The 13,626-nt window shown below is 29.2% G+C and overlaps 5 protein-coding genes across 5 annotated transcripts; all 5 read left to right on the top strand.

Annotated features, from left to right (window-relative positions):
- Positions 1–98: 98 nt before the first annotated feature.
- On the top strand, positions 99–2,250 carry LOC127278071 (glucose dehydrogenase [FAD, quinone]-like). The gene is made up of 5 exons (XM_051299603.1): positions 99–307; positions 366–467; positions 532–690; positions 753–905; positions 970–2,250. The coding sequence occupies exons 1-5, from the start codon at positions 200–202 to the stop codon at positions 2,197–2,199; spliced, it is 1,752 nt and encodes a 583-aa protein (XP_051155560.1). The 5' UTR covers positions 99–199; the 3' UTR covers positions 2,200–2,250.
- A 120-nt stretch (positions 2,251–2,370) lies between these two features.
- On the top strand, positions 2,371–4,976 carry LOC127278061 (glucose dehydrogenase [FAD, quinone]-like). Its single transcript, XM_051299575.1, has 5 exons — positions 2,371–2,764; positions 2,840–2,941; positions 3,039–3,197; positions 3,280–3,432; positions 3,491–4,976. Exons 1-5 carry the CDS (start codon positions 2,633–2,635, stop codon positions 4,718–4,720), a joined length of 1,776 nt encoding a protein of 591 aa, XP_051155532.1. The 5' UTR covers positions 2,371–2,632; the 3' UTR covers positions 4,721–4,976.
- A 139-nt stretch (positions 4,977–5,115) lies between these two features.
- Positions 5,116–7,399, top strand: LOC127278054 (glucose dehydrogenase [FAD, quinone]-like). The gene is made up of 5 exons (XM_051299567.1): positions 5,116–5,367; positions 5,455–5,556; positions 5,626–5,784; positions 5,852–6,004; positions 6,069–7,399. The coding sequence occupies exons 1-5, from the start codon at positions 5,260–5,262 to the stop codon at positions 7,329–7,331; spliced, it is 1,785 nt and encodes a 594-aa protein (XP_051155524.1). The 5' UTR covers positions 5,116–5,259; the 3' UTR covers positions 7,332–7,399.
- A 93-nt stretch (positions 7,400–7,492) lies between these two features.
- LOC127278065 (glucose dehydrogenase [FAD, quinone]-like) lies at positions 7,493–10,389 on the top strand. The gene is made up of 5 exons (XM_051299590.1): positions 7,493–7,930; positions 8,129–8,230; positions 8,418–8,576; positions 8,653–8,805; positions 8,948–10,389. Exons 1-5 carry the CDS (start codon positions 7,826–7,828, stop codon positions 10,181–10,183), a joined length of 1,755 nt encoding a protein of 584 aa, XP_051155547.1. The 5' UTR covers positions 7,493–7,825; the 3' UTR covers positions 10,184–10,389.
- Positions 10,390–11,133: 744 nt separating this feature from the next.
- On the top strand, positions 11,134–13,245 carry LOC127280916 (glucose dehydrogenase [FAD, quinone]-like). Its single transcript, XM_051304307.1, has 5 exons — positions 11,134–11,244; positions 11,327–11,428; positions 11,503–11,661; positions 11,778–11,930; positions 12,028–13,245. The coding sequence occupies exons 1-5, from the start codon at positions 11,134–11,136 to the stop codon at positions 13,243–13,245; spliced, it is 1,743 nt and encodes a 580-aa protein (XP_051160264.1).
- Positions 13,246–13,626: the final 381 nt, after the last annotated feature.

Raw genomic sequence — 13,626 nt, 5'->3', positions numbered from 1 at the left:
TATAACTTTTATATTTTAAATTCTAATTAGACTGTTCAAGTCGGAAAAAGTTTAAATTATAACGTTTATCAGTCTTATGAAAAACAAATTTTAGATTTTATAATTTACTTATTTCAGCTAATATTGGAACATCACAAGTCAATCTTGAGTATAATAGATCGGTTGTAAATAAGTGCTCTATTAGAAAATTGAATTAATTATGTTGCTAAGATTTTTACTATCTCAAACATCCCTCCCCTGTACTATTTTTTCCTTCACTGCATTATCATTACTATTTGGAATATCGCGAGATGACAGTTACATAGAGGTATAGAGATCATTTTTTAAACGAATTAAACAAATTTCAAAATAAATTTTTTTTTTAGTTTTTGCAAAAGGAACCAATAAAGTACGATTTTATAATAGTCGGTGCTGGATCTGCAGGATGTGTGGTTGCAAATCGACTATCAGAGAATCCAAATTGGAATGTAAATATACCAAAAACTAAATTTTTTTTCAAAACTTAAAACCTAAAACAAAAATCTATCATAGGTTCTCTTACTGGAGGCAGGAAAAGAGGAACCATTACTATCGGAAGTACCAGCACTTTCAGAATTATTTGCCATGACACATTTTGATTGGCAGTATAAAATTAGTAAAGAAAACAATGCATGCAATGTAAAAGGAACTTTTCCAATGAGAAACGGAAAAGTATGTACCAGTTGATAATTATTTCCACTATTTACCATTAAAATGAAAATTAATTTTTTTAGGTAATGGGAGGAACAAGTTCAATGAGTTATATGTTTTACGTTAGAGGAAATCGCGAAGATTATAATAATTGGGAACGAATGGGAAATCAAGGATGGAGCTACAACGATGTGTTACCTTATTTCATAAGATCAGAGGATAATAGAGATCAGGACGTGAGTTAAATTTTTTCCTTAAAAATCACAAACTGACAAATATTTTATAATTTTTAATTTCTAGATTTTACAAAACAGTACCAACTATCATGGAACTGGAGGATACATGACTGTGGAACGTTTACCATATAGAGATCCAAATACAGACGTGATCCTTCAAGGATATCAAGAACTTGGAATGAGACCTACTGACGTTAATGGTGAAAATCAATTGGGATCAATGCTTTCACAAACAATTTCAAAAAATGGATCACGAATGAGTACCAATAGAGCATTCATAAGACCATTTAGACAAAGAAAGAATTTATTCATTAAAACACAAGTTTACGTGACGAAAATTTTAATCGATCCCTTTACAAAAAGTGCAATTGGTGTTCAATACACATCAACACTTACAGGTGACACAAAAATAGTGTTTGCTAAAAAGGAAATTATCGTCTCTGCCGGTGCAATTGAATCACCAAAATTATTAATGCTCTCTGGAATTGGACCAATTAGTGATCTTTTTCTACACGGTATTCCAGTCATGAAAAATTTATCCGTTGGTCACAATCTTCATGATCACATTGGTGTTTTTGGATTATTTGGAAATATAGAATCAAGCAATTCTCCTTTTCCAAGTTGTCAGGAAAATATGGGTGATTTAAATAATTTCTTTAAAGAACATACAGGACCACTGGGTTCAATAGGACTCATATCGACAACAGGCTTTTTACAAACAAAATTCGAGAATAGAACAGGCATTCCTGATGTACAACTCTTGTGTGCTGGAATAAGTCCCATTGTATCACATTACAATAAATTTACAATAGTTCCAACTATTTTAGCACCAAAAACTCGTGGTTTTGTTAAACTCAATAAATTCCGTCCCATATGGGGTAGTCCAGAAATTAATCAAAGATGCATGGTGGATGATGATATTCAGAGTTTGAAAGAAGCAACAAAAATGGCCTTAAGGATATTTAATACAACAGCATTTAGACAAAATAATTTTACATTTATAAGTCACCCATTACCGGGTTGTCATATGTTTCAATTCAATACTGATGAGTATTGGGATTGTGTGATAAGAAATTTTCCCGTTTTAGTAAATGAACAAGTTGGAACATGTAAAATGGGTCCACGAGAAGATAGTGAAGCTGTTGTTGATTCAAGATTACGTGTTCATGGTATTAATAATTTGAGAGTTGTTGATGCTTCAATTATACCAATAATTCCAAGAGGAAGTCTTTTGGCTCCAGTTATAATGATAGGAGAAAAGGGTAGCGATATGATAAAACAAGATTGGTCCTAATTATTTCCTAATATTAAATAATAAAATTATTAAAATCTGTTTTAAAGACTATTTTAAGTGGATTTTATTTCAAAACACTTTCCTTATTTTTAATTTTCAATATTTGAAATTAATATTTAGAAAATTAGTATTTTTCTACTATACAATTATTATTGTCTTCGGTAATATTATAAAAAAATGATAACATCATAATAAATTATTCTGATTATTCAAAAAAAAAAAAAAAAAACACAAACCTGTAACTATTAGAATGAATTCAATTGTTTATTCAATGTACCATGATATATCAGTAACAAAATTGCATCGCTAGTATTTAGAACGAAATTATTTTTTCAAAACTACTTTTTTGACTATTTATAATGAAAATATAGTTAATTACAATTTGGAAATTTAAGTTTGTGGATGTGGAAAATAAGACTTATTCATAAAAATAATGGAAATTTTGTCAAATGTACTTTCAAATTTATCTGCATCGCCTGTTCTTTGTACCATTTCGTATTTGTCAACGTTGGTACTTTTGTTCGGAATATCACAGGATGATACACACAAAAATCAATACAATGTGGTATATATTAATTATTATTAATAAATAAATAAATATTTTTCTAAAATTTCTATATTTTTGACCTTTTTTCACTAGCAAATAAAAAACGAGACCAATGAGTACGATTTTATAATAGTCGGTGCTGGATCTGCAGGATGTGTGGTTGCAAATCGTCTAACAGAAAACAGCAAATGGACCGTAAATATCAAATAAGAATTTAATTATTAATTCCAATAATTTTTATCTAAAATCAATTGTTAATTTTGTAAGCAAAGTACCGTAAATTATTATACAGGTGCTTCTATTGGAAGCTGGAAAAGAGGAACCTTTAATTGCAAACGTACCAGGTTTTACATTGTTTACTGAAAGAACATATTACGATTGGAATCATCAAATCGAACCAGACACCAATTCATGTTTATTACCAGACGGATGTACTTTTGCACACGGAAAAGTAACTATTCAATTCTAAATTATTTCCAATTATATTATAAAAAACTAAAAATGAAACAAAATGACAATATTTTTATCAATAGGGAATGGGAGGATCTGGTACTATGAATTTTATGCTATACGTTAGAGGTAATCAAGAAGATTATAACAATTGGGAACGAATGGGAAATACCGGATGGAGTTACAAAGATGTATTACCCTATTTTAAAAAATCTGAAGACAACAAAGATCAAGATGTAGGTGAAATTAAAATTTATTTTTTGTTCAGACATTTTTAGTGATTTCAATTTTTAGATTCTCAGAACAAGCTCAGAATATCATGGAACTGGAGGCTATCTACCAGTTCAAAGAATGTCATACGTGGACAATGCGTCAAAAATATTGTTCAATGCTTTACAAGAGTTGGGTTATAATTCCACGGATATAAATGGAAAAAATCAATTAGGATCAATGATATTGCAAACAACAACCAGAAATGGAACACGTATAAGCAGTAATGGAGCATTTATCAGACCAATTAGACGAATGAGAAAAAATTTATACATTAAAACTCAAGTATATGTGATGAAAATTTTAATTGATTCAGCGACAAAAAGAGCGTTTGGAGTAAAATACCAGTCATCAATTACAGGCGATACAAGAAGAGTATTTGCTAGAAAAGAAGTAATTATTTCAGCCGGTACTGTCGAATCACCAAAATTACTAATGATCTCTGGAATAGGACCCAAAGATGAACTCGAAAAATATGATATCAGCGTTATAAAAAATTTATCAGTAGGTCATAATTTACAGGATCATGTTTCATGTCCAAATATTATTGCCAGAGTGGGAGAAAACAATAATCCTGATTGTCAAAGCAAATTAAAGGACCTAAAAGATTATTCTCATAATCATGAAGGTCCACTTTCTTCTATTGGTGTTAGTTCACTATCTGTATTTTTTCAAAGTCAATATGCAGAAATACCAAATATTCCCGATATACAAATTGTCTTTATGCCATTAAGTACTATAACAGCTTATTATAATGAATTTACAATAATGCCTTATTTTCTACAACCAAAGAGTAGAGGATTTATTAAACTAAATCATACTAATCCAATTTGGGGCACACCGGAAATAATTCCGAAATATTTTTCCGAAGATGAAGATATGAAACGTACAATCGATGGTTATCGAAAAGCTCTTCGTTTATTTAATACAACTGCTTTTAAAAATAATAATTTTCGATTAAAAGAAATTTCCTTCTCGCCTTGTAATAAATTTAAATTCAATAGTGATGCATATTGGAATTGTACTGCAAGACTTTATACTAATACGGAATATCATCCAGTTGGAACTTGTAAAATGGGTCCAAAAGAAGATACCGAAGCTGTGGTTAATTCGAGATTAAGAGTATATGGAATTGAAGGATTGAGAGTGATTGATGCGTCAATTATGCCAATCATTACTCGAGGAAATACGAATGCACCAACTATTATGATTGCCGAGAAAGGAAGTGACATGATAAAACAAGATTGGTTATAATTTCAGATATTAGCAAGAATTGAGTTATTTTAAAAAATTCAAATTCTTTACTGATAATCATCAATGTTGAATTTCTACATTATGTATAAATATTGATCAATGACTAATTTTTATTCTATGCTACAAAAGTTTCACGAAAATTATTGATTAGTATTTATGTATACAATAAGTACATGATAATAAAATACATATAAATATTAAAAATAAAAGTAACTATCTGTTATTTTTGCGAAATAAAATATGAATATTCCAAGATATGCTAAATGTGAATTAATATTCATGAATATTAAATTCACAATAGTTGCATAGAAATTATTGTCTCCTTCAGCAAGGTGAAAATGCATTTAGGCTATTTAAGTTTCTATATTTAGAGTGTATAATAGTGTAATATTATTCCACGTGTTTTCTAATTTTGCACTTTGTACTCGAAATTATTACAATAAAAAATGTTAGCAATTATCATAACTGAATTGTAAAAAAAACATTCTTGGAAATTATTAAGTGTTACTATCAAATAGACATCTATTTTGCCTCATATAATGTCGACGATACAAAATTTTCTCGAAACACCTATAACATGTTCTGTTTTTTACGTAGCATTAGTTTCACTTTTACTTGGATTTTCAAAAGATCAACAATTTAACGAGGTGAATATTTTCGAAAACATTTATTGAGTGTAAAAATCTTTTTTTTATGTGTAATCTAAATTGAAGTAAATAATGATTTTTTTCAAGAACAGAAGACCTGATCGAGAGGAATATGATTTTATTATTGTGGGTGGTGGTTCTGCTGGTTGCGTATTGGCAAATCGTTTGTCAGAAAGACGAGAATGGAGTGTAAGAATTATTTTTACTAGTTCTTTGATGCGAGAGGGGAAAAATTAAAATCTTTTTAATGATTATTAGGTACTATTACTGGAAGCTGGAAGAGAAGAACCTGTATTAGCCGAAATTCCAGGTTTTTCATTTACTGTCCGTGAAACAGATATTGATTGGAATTATCGAACACAACCTACCAAATTTGCATGTATTAGAAACAAAGGATGTGTTTGGCCACGTGGACGAGTATTTGTTTTCATATTCTCATTAAATTAGCATTTTTTTTAAAAAATAATTTACATTCATTTCATAGGTAATGGGCGGTTCGAGTACAATTAATTATATGCTGTACGTTAGGGGAAATCGTGATGACTATGACTCCTGGGCTAGAATGGGAAATTCTGGATGGAGTTACGATGAGGTTCTGCCTTATTTCAAACGATCGGAAGACAACAGAGATCCTGATGTAAGAAATAATTACATAAACATTTAGCTAAGATTTTTAAATTAAAAAATGAAACTATTTACAGATTTTGGAACAAAGTCCAAATTATCACAGCACTGGAGGATATCAGCAAGTCCAACGACTTAATTATAAAGACCAGCCTACGAAAATTGTATTCAAAGCATTCCTAGAGCTTGGATTTAATGAGACAGACATCAATGGAGAACATCAAATAGGCGTCGCACATTTGCAAGCAACATCAATTAATGGATCTCGTGTCAGTACAAATAGAGCATTCATCCGACCAATTAGAGAAAGTAGAACAAACTTATTTGTTAAGAGTGAATCGTATGTAACAAGAGTTTTAATAGATCCAGGCTCAAGAAGAGCTACAGGTGTTGAATATACACATATACCAACAGGAAAAAGTACAATAGTTTATGCAAGAAAAGAAGTTATTGTCTCATCAGGTGTTGTTAATTCACCAAAATTACTTATGCTCTCTGGTGTTGGTCCACGGGATGAACTTGAAAAACACGGTATTCCTGTTATTAAAGAATTACCAGTTGGCAATAATTTACATGATCATGTGTCATTTCAAGGATTATTTGTTCAAATTAATCCCGATATGGTCAATAATCCAAAGTGCGAAAAAAGAGTCGAGGATTTAAATTATTATCTAACTACACGCGATGGACCACTTTCATCAACAAGTATTACCTCAGTTTCTGCATTTGTACGCACTAAATATGAAAAACGTCGTGAATTACCTGATATACAATTTCAATTTGGTAATTTTGGTGTGTCGCCTTATTTTCAAAAATTTGCCATTCTACCAGTTCTTTTACAACCAAAAAGTAAAGGATTTGTGAGATTAAATTTTACCGATTTAATTTGGGGTGATCCTATAATTCAACCGAATTATTTTACCGAGGACATCGATGTGAAACGAATGGTTGAAGGTATAAGAATAGGTCTCGAGTTATTTAGAACGTCAGCTTTTACGCAAAATCAATTTCAATTGGTGATACAAGCCATGCCACCTTGTGATAAAATTGAGTACAATACTGATGAGTATTGGATTTGTATTATCAGACAGTACACTGATACATTTTATCATCCAGTGGGTACTTGCAAAATGGGACCAAATGATGATCCTGGAGCAGTTGTTGATACAAATTTACGTGTCTATGGAATTCAAGGCCTACGAGTGATTGATGCATCTATTATGCCAATTGTTCCAAGGGGAAATACCAATGCACCAACAATTATGGTTGCCGAGAAAGCGAGTGATATGATAAAAAAGGATTGGATACAATCGGGATGGTGGAGTTCGCTTCAAGAATAAGAGATGGTATCTCGCATAATGTAAAGAATGTGGAAACAATAAAACATGTAAAGACTGTGAGAAATTAATTATTTATAGCCTACTTAAATTTATATTATTTTCCATTTCAACAAAGAACCTGAATATTTTAAAACAAATTTAATTCTCTAATCGCATTCAACTTTTAATATTGTTAAAAAAAATATCAAGAAAAACTATAAATTATTTCTTTGTTAAAGTATACAAATATCTATTTTAGAACTTAATTACAACGTATGACAAAATTGTCACTCAAAAAAAACTTGTTTTAAAGTAGATTAGGTGATAAAATATTATACTAATACTAGACATTAAAACCAGGAAGTATACACTGTTTAAAATGAAAGTCATTAGTAATAAAAAAAATGTTCAGTGAAGGCAACATTTAATTAATAATAGAATTAAATTTGACGTAATTACGATATTTTGTATTAATTTATTTAAATTGAGATCAATAACTAAATAAAAAAAATAAAATGCTTATTCAGAACATTTTAACATGTGGCTGGTCATGTGCATGTATTTATTCAGCTATAATTTCTTTTCTTCTAAAGGATCCGATAGATGAAAATTTTAATTCGGTAATTATGAATTGTTATCTATGTAGGAAAAATAGTATTTCGTAAAAATATTCCACAAAAAGTTAAATTTTCTAATTTTTTAAAAATAATAATTTTATAAATTAGTTTAATGTTTTTTTAAATGTAAAAATAAAATTTTAAAAATTATATTGAAAAAAAAGAAATTACTATATGTAAATTAATTTTATTTCTTTAAAGATCGCTCAACAAGAACCTGAACAATATGATTTTATTATAATTGGTGCTGGAACTGCAGGATGTATTTTGGCAAATCGACTTTCAAAAATAAAAAATTGGAAAGTAAGAACATATTTTATCAAAAACGATCAAATCGTAAAAAAATTTCTTTTATATTAATTTTTTTTAAATATTTATAAAACTGGTAAAATAATTATTATTAAAATTAAAAATCGTTAAACTTAAAATCTTATTTTAAAAATTAAAAAATAATTAAACTTAAAATATTATTTTTAAAAAACTATGATAGATACTTTTACTGGAAGCTGGTGATGATGAACCTAAAGCTGTCAAAGTTCCTGCTTTTGGTCCATTACTGCAGGACTCGCATTTAAATTGGAATTACAAAACGCAACCACAAAAAAATGCTTGTTTGCAAAATAATGGTTGTAATTGGCCACGTGGTAAAGTAAGTGATATTAAATAATAATTATTTGCATTATAGTAATTAAAAAGTTTTAGAATTAGAAAAAAATTTACACTAGGTCATGGGCGGTACGAGTTCAATTAATTATATGATGTATGTGAGAGGCAATCAAGAAGATTACGATACTTGGGAAAGAATGGGAAATCCTGGATGGAGTTATAATAACGTATTGAAATATTTTAGAAAATCAGAAAATAATAGAGATAAAAAGGTAATCATTAAAAGATAAGCTTTATAAATTATAGAACAATATTATTAAAAATACCTAATATTAACAAAAAATATTGTTAACAATAATATTATTAACAATGATTTCATTAATTATTTAATTATTATTCATTTAAATCTTTTAGAAATTAGAAAAATATCCTCAATGTCACAAAACTGGCGGTTATCAGTTAATAGATAAACTTCAATATTTAGATCCTAATGCAAAGATTGTTCATAAAGCACTTGAAGAACTTGGACATCAAAAAACAAACATAAATTGTGAAACTCAATTAGGTTCAATGATTATTCAAACAACATCATTTAATGGATCCCGAATAAGTGCAAATGAAGCATTTATTCAACCCATCAAGCGAAAAAGGAGAAATTTATTTATTAAAAAAATGGTTCTTGTGAATAAAATTTTAATTGATCCTAATACAAATAAAGCTACTGGTATAGAATACTTTTCAATTATCACTGGAAAAAATAAAACAGCTAAAGTAAAAAAAGAAGTAATATTATCAGCTGGTACTGTAAATTCACCAAAATTGCTGATGCTTTCTGGTATTGGACCAATTGATGAACTTAAAAAACACAACATTCCTATCATAAAAAATTTGTCTGTTGGTCATAATCTTCAGGATCATGTCAGTTTTGTTGGTGTTACTGTTAATAAGTCAAATAATTATAGTTGTAAAAAAAAATTACAAGATTTGTATCATTATTGGGATACACAAAGAGGTCCTTTAGCTGCAATGGGTCTTACTTCAGTTACAAGTTTCCTTCAAACAAAATTTGCAACCAATAATACAGCTCCAGATATTCAATTTATGTTTGGTGGAGATGGAAAAATATTTTCCTATTACGATGTTTTTAATGTAATGGTAACTTTATTAACACCTGCGAGTAGAGGATTAATACGTCTCAATAATGATGAACCATTGTGGGGTGAGCCTTTAATTTATCCCGCTTACTTTGAATCGAAAGAAGATATCGATAGAATGCTTGAGGCAGTTCGAATGGCATTGAAATTGTTCAATACAACGATATTCAAAGAGAATTATTTTCACCTTGTTAAAGACACAAAACCACCTTGCAATAAATTACTGTTCAATTCCGATGAATATTGGTTGTGTCAAATGAGACAGTACACTTCCTCTACATTTCATCCGGTTGGAACGTGTAAAATGGGACCGCGTGAAGATTCAGAAGCTGTTGTTGATGCAAGATTAAGGGTTTATGGAATCAAAGGATTGAGAGTTATTGATGCATCGATTATGCCACTAATTCCTAGGGGAAACACCAATTCACCAACAATGATGATCGCTGAAAAGGGAAGTGATATGATTAAAGAAGATTGGTTGAAAAAAGGAACATAACGGCTACTTAAAAGTACTTGAGAAGATTTGCAAAATAATGAAGATGAAAAAAGAAGTTGCAGAAGAATAAACATTACTATTCAATGATTCTATTTTGGGTATTAATTGTTGTTACTAGAATAATAATTAAAAATAATGCAATGTATAACAACAAAACTGAATAAATAAAAACAAATCTTAAAAAAACAAATTATAATAAAATAAAACTTTATGTTTTTCTTTTCCTTGATTACTTAAGATAAGAATTGTAAGTAATATATCATCCGCTACTTTAAAGGGGGATTTATGCAGAAAAATTGCATTTCAAAAAAAGATACCATTAAATTTTGTTAAGAATTATCTTTGATCAAAAAGCAAATTTTCAAAGAAAAGCAATTCATTTGAATATTTGCAACGAATGTGTTGATTTTTCATTTTTATCTACTAATCGTCTTTGAGAGAGCTATTGATTTATAAAGAGGTATATTGTAATACTTTTCGTAATTTCGTTTATTTTCTTCTTTTGCTCCTTTTAAAAATGATTAAAATCATTTCTTTAATTATAATTCCTTAAGATTATTATTTGAAGGATTCTGATATATTCTAATTATTTCAACTAAACAAAATAGTAACATTTTTTAAGTTATTTGTTACACATTTTTGATTACTTTGTTTATAATATTATAAATATAATATTTATTATATAATATATTTTATATCACACATGCTCGAAAAACGCGTTTTATTGATAGTGTGAAGCGGGTAGTAACTTGAACTTTACATGTTCGGTGACGTCAGAGGGAAATGAAGTCGACATACAGGGCACTATCAGTAACACGAGGTTTCGAGCATATGTGATATAAAAAATCGTATGCACCTCGGTAAGTCCTTTATGTGCCCCGCAATTTTCTCGAACTTCACTTATTTTTAAAATAAAATTCAAAAATTTTCGAATAATCACAGTTCAAACAATGTTGCCACCATCATTTTCGGAGACATGTACAGCGAATTTTTGCGTCTGTTTAACATCAATGATTTATTCATTTCTTTTCGGCTACTCACCGGACAATAAATATAATTTGGTTTGCATAAATTTATTTCTAATTCAAAAAGTTATTATAAAGTAATTAATATAAAAAAAATTATTGAAATTCTTTTTTAAAGCAAGTAAAACCGGAGCCAGAAGTATATGACTTTATTATTGTTGGTGCTGGTTCAGCGGGATGTGTTGTTGCAAATCGACTATCAGAAATTAATAATTGGAATGTAATTATCGCAAAAAAAAAAATTACTAATAAAAAAAGATTTTTTTTAATAAAATCTGTAAATTTGTAAAATAGGTACTTTTATTGGAAGCTGGAAATGAGGAGCCAATACGTGCAACTATACCTGGATTCGGTGGAAGTCTAGGGGGAACAGAATTTGATTGGAAATATAGAACACAATCCGAAAAAAGTGAAATTGTAAAAAGTAAAGAAATTTATTGGCCTCGGGGAAAAGTGAGTATTGAAAATATTAAAATTATCCCTATTGTCGAAAAAATTGTTCGAACTAATCATTTGAATTCCAAAATTTCACTAATTTAAAAAGAAATTTTTTTATTTACAAATTTCAGATAATGGGTGGTTCTAGTTCAATAAATGGCATGTACTACGTTCGAGGCAATCGAGAAGATTTTGATAATTGGGCAAGAATGGGAAATCCTGGATGGAGCTACAAGGATGTTTTACCTTATTTCATAAAGTCGGAAAACAATTTAGACCCTACGGTAAAGCTAAAAAATACATCCTAGAAATATTCTTTTTGTATTGAATTGTTCTCAAATAAGTTTTTTCATTTTTATTGTACTTGAAATTTTTTTTAAGGTTGTGGAAAAAAATCCCGATTATCATGGAACAGGTGGATATCTCTCAGTCCAAACGAATCCCTTTTTCACCGAACCAGCTAAAATAGCAATTAAAGCTTTTCAAGAAAAAGGCTATGATCTTATAGATGCAAATGCTGCTAAACAATTAGGAATAACAAGAACGCAAATAACAGCGGGAAATAATTCTCGATCAAGTACAAACGTAGCATTTATTCGTCCAATTAGAGGTGAACGTAAAAATTTATTTATTAAAAGTCAATCATTCGCGACAAAGATTTTGATTGATACAAAAACAAAAAAAGCTAGAGGTGTGGAATATACTTCACAAAAAACTGGTAAAACTCAAATAGTTATGGCAAGTAAAGAAGTAATTGTATCAGGAGGAGTTATCAATTCACCACAATTGTTAATGGTTTCTGGAGTTGGACCATGTGAGGAGCTTAAGAAACATAAAATTGAAGTGATAAAAAATCTTTCAGTTGGTAAAAATTTACATGATCATGTGTCAGCTCCAGGTCTATCGGCTAAGAAAAAAAATATTAAGATACATCCAAAGACATGTGAAAAAGATATGGAACATTTTTTTACATATTTATCAAAACGAGAAGGTCCTCTTTCAGGAGGTAAATCAGGAATGTTGACTGGCTTTGTGGCAACAAAATTTGCAGAAAAAGATATACCTGACATAGAGTTTACCTTCGATAGAATAGAGGAAAATGAAATTGCCTTCAAACCGATATTATTAACTCCGAAAAATAGAGGACATCTTGCTCTTAATGATAAAGATCCTGTTCGAGGGCAACCTTTATTATATCCAGGTTATTTTACTGAAAAATTTGATGTGCAACGTCTAATAGCTGGTATCGGGATCACTATTGACATTCTTAATTCAACAGTAATGAGGAATAATGATTTTATATTTGATGAAACACCTTTGGCTGCTTGTCAATCGTTTAAATTTAATACTTATGAGTACTGGGTGTGCTATTTGCGACATAAATTTAACACCGATTTTCATCCCGTGGGAACTTGTAAAATGGGACCAAAAGAGGATCATCTAGCTGTTGTAGATTCAAGATTAAAAGTACACGGTATAGAAGGATTAAGAGTAATTGATGCCTCAATAATGCCCGCTGTGACTCGAGGAAACACTAATGCGCCGTCAATTATGATCGGCGAAAAAGGAAGTGATATGATCAAGGATGATTGGTTGTAAAATTATGATAAATCTGTTTATTTCAAAAACTTATTTCATAAAGTCTTATAAAAAGTACCTAAGAAAATATGCAATTTACGAAAATAATTTATACAAAAATTTTATATATTTTGTAGCACAAAATTGTTCTTTAAATTATTACAACGTATCAAATTATATGTAGAGAAATAAAAAAAGAATTTTATTTTTTATTTAAATTATTTCCTCAAGTTCAGTTACTGGTACAGAGTCATTCACCTTAAAAAAAAATTGAAGAAAAATAATAAAAGACCAGTAAAAATAAATAAAATTAAAAAAACAAATTGAAATAAAATGACAAGTGTTTTCTTTCCTCGATTATTTGAGATAAGAATTTTAGGAAATAATTCATCCGCTAAATTA

This window comes from Leptopilina boulardi, unplaced genomic scaffold (genome assembly GCF_019393585.1).
Source record: "Leptopilina boulardi isolate dan_hultmark-lab unplaced genomic scaffold, ZJU_Lbou_2.1 LbouV2_112, whole genome shotgun sequence".
In the NCBI taxonomy this organism is placed as follows: Eukaryota; Metazoa; Arthropoda; class Insecta; order Hymenoptera; family Figitidae; genus Leptopilina; species Leptopilina boulardi.
This window is presented reverse-complemented; position numbering and strand designations above follow the sequence as displayed.

Excerpts from the sequence above, each read along its gene's own strand:
- LOC127278054 (XM_051299567.1), top strand. The coding sequence starts at position 5,260 with ATGTCGACGATACAAAATTTTCTCGAAACACCTATAACATGTTCTGTT. Across the intron at positions 5,557-5,625 it reads CAGAAAGACGAGAATGGAGT|GTACTATTACTGGAAGCTGG; the intron begins GTAAGAATTATT and ends AATGATTATTAG. Across the intron at positions 5,785-5,851 it reads GTGTTTGGCCACGTGGACGA|GTAATGGGCGGTTCGAGTAC; the intron begins GTATTTGTTTTC and ends TTCATTTCATAG.
- LOC127278061 (XM_051299575.1), top strand. The coding sequence starts at position 2,633 with ATGGAAATTTTGTCAAATGTACTTTCAAATTTATCTGCATCGCCTGTT. Across the intron at positions 2,765-2,839 it reads ACAAAAATCAATACAATGTG|CAAATAAAAAACGAGACCAA; the intron begins GTATATATTAAT and ends TTTTTTCACTAG. Across the intron at positions 3,433-3,490 it reads AAGACAACAAAGATCAAGAT|ATTCTCAGAACAAGCTCAGA; the intron begins GTAGGTGAAATT and ends TTCAATTTTTAG.
- LOC127280916 (XM_051304307.1), top strand. The coding sequence starts at position 11,134 with ATGTTGCCACCATCATTTTCGGAGACATGTACAGCGAATTTTTGCGTC. Across the intron at positions 11,429-11,502 it reads CAGAAATTAATAATTGGAAT|GTACTTTTATTGGAAGCTGG; the intron begins GTAATTATCGCA and ends TTTGTAAAATAG. Across the intron at positions 11,931-12,027 it reads AAAACAATTTAGACCCTACG|GTTGTGGAAAAAAATCCCGA; the intron begins GTAAAGCTAAAA and ends ATTTTTTTTAAG.
- LOC127278065 (XM_051299590.1), top strand. The coding sequence starts at position 7,826 with ATGCTTATTCAGAACATTTTAACATGTGGCTGGTCATGTGCATGTATT. Across the intron at positions 7,931-8,128 it reads TAGATGAAAATTTTAATTCG|ATCGCTCAACAAGAACCTGA; the intron begins GTAATTATGAAT and ends ATTTCTTTAAAG. Across the intron at positions 8,231-8,417 it reads CAAAAATAAAAAATTGGAAA|ATACTTTTACTGGAAGCTGG; the intron begins GTAAGAACATAT and ends AAACTATGATAG.
- LOC127278071 (XM_051299603.1), top strand. The coding sequence starts at position 200 with ATGTTGCTAAGATTTTTACTATCTCAAACATCCCTCCCCTGTACTATT. Across the intron at positions 308-365 it reads GAGATGACAGTTACATAGAG|TTTTTGCAAAAGGAACCAAT; the intron begins GTATAGAGATCA and ends TTTTTTTTTTAG. Across the intron at positions 468-531 it reads CAGAGAATCCAAATTGGAAT|GTTCTCTTACTGGAGGCAGG; the intron begins GTAAATATACCA and ends AATCTATCATAG.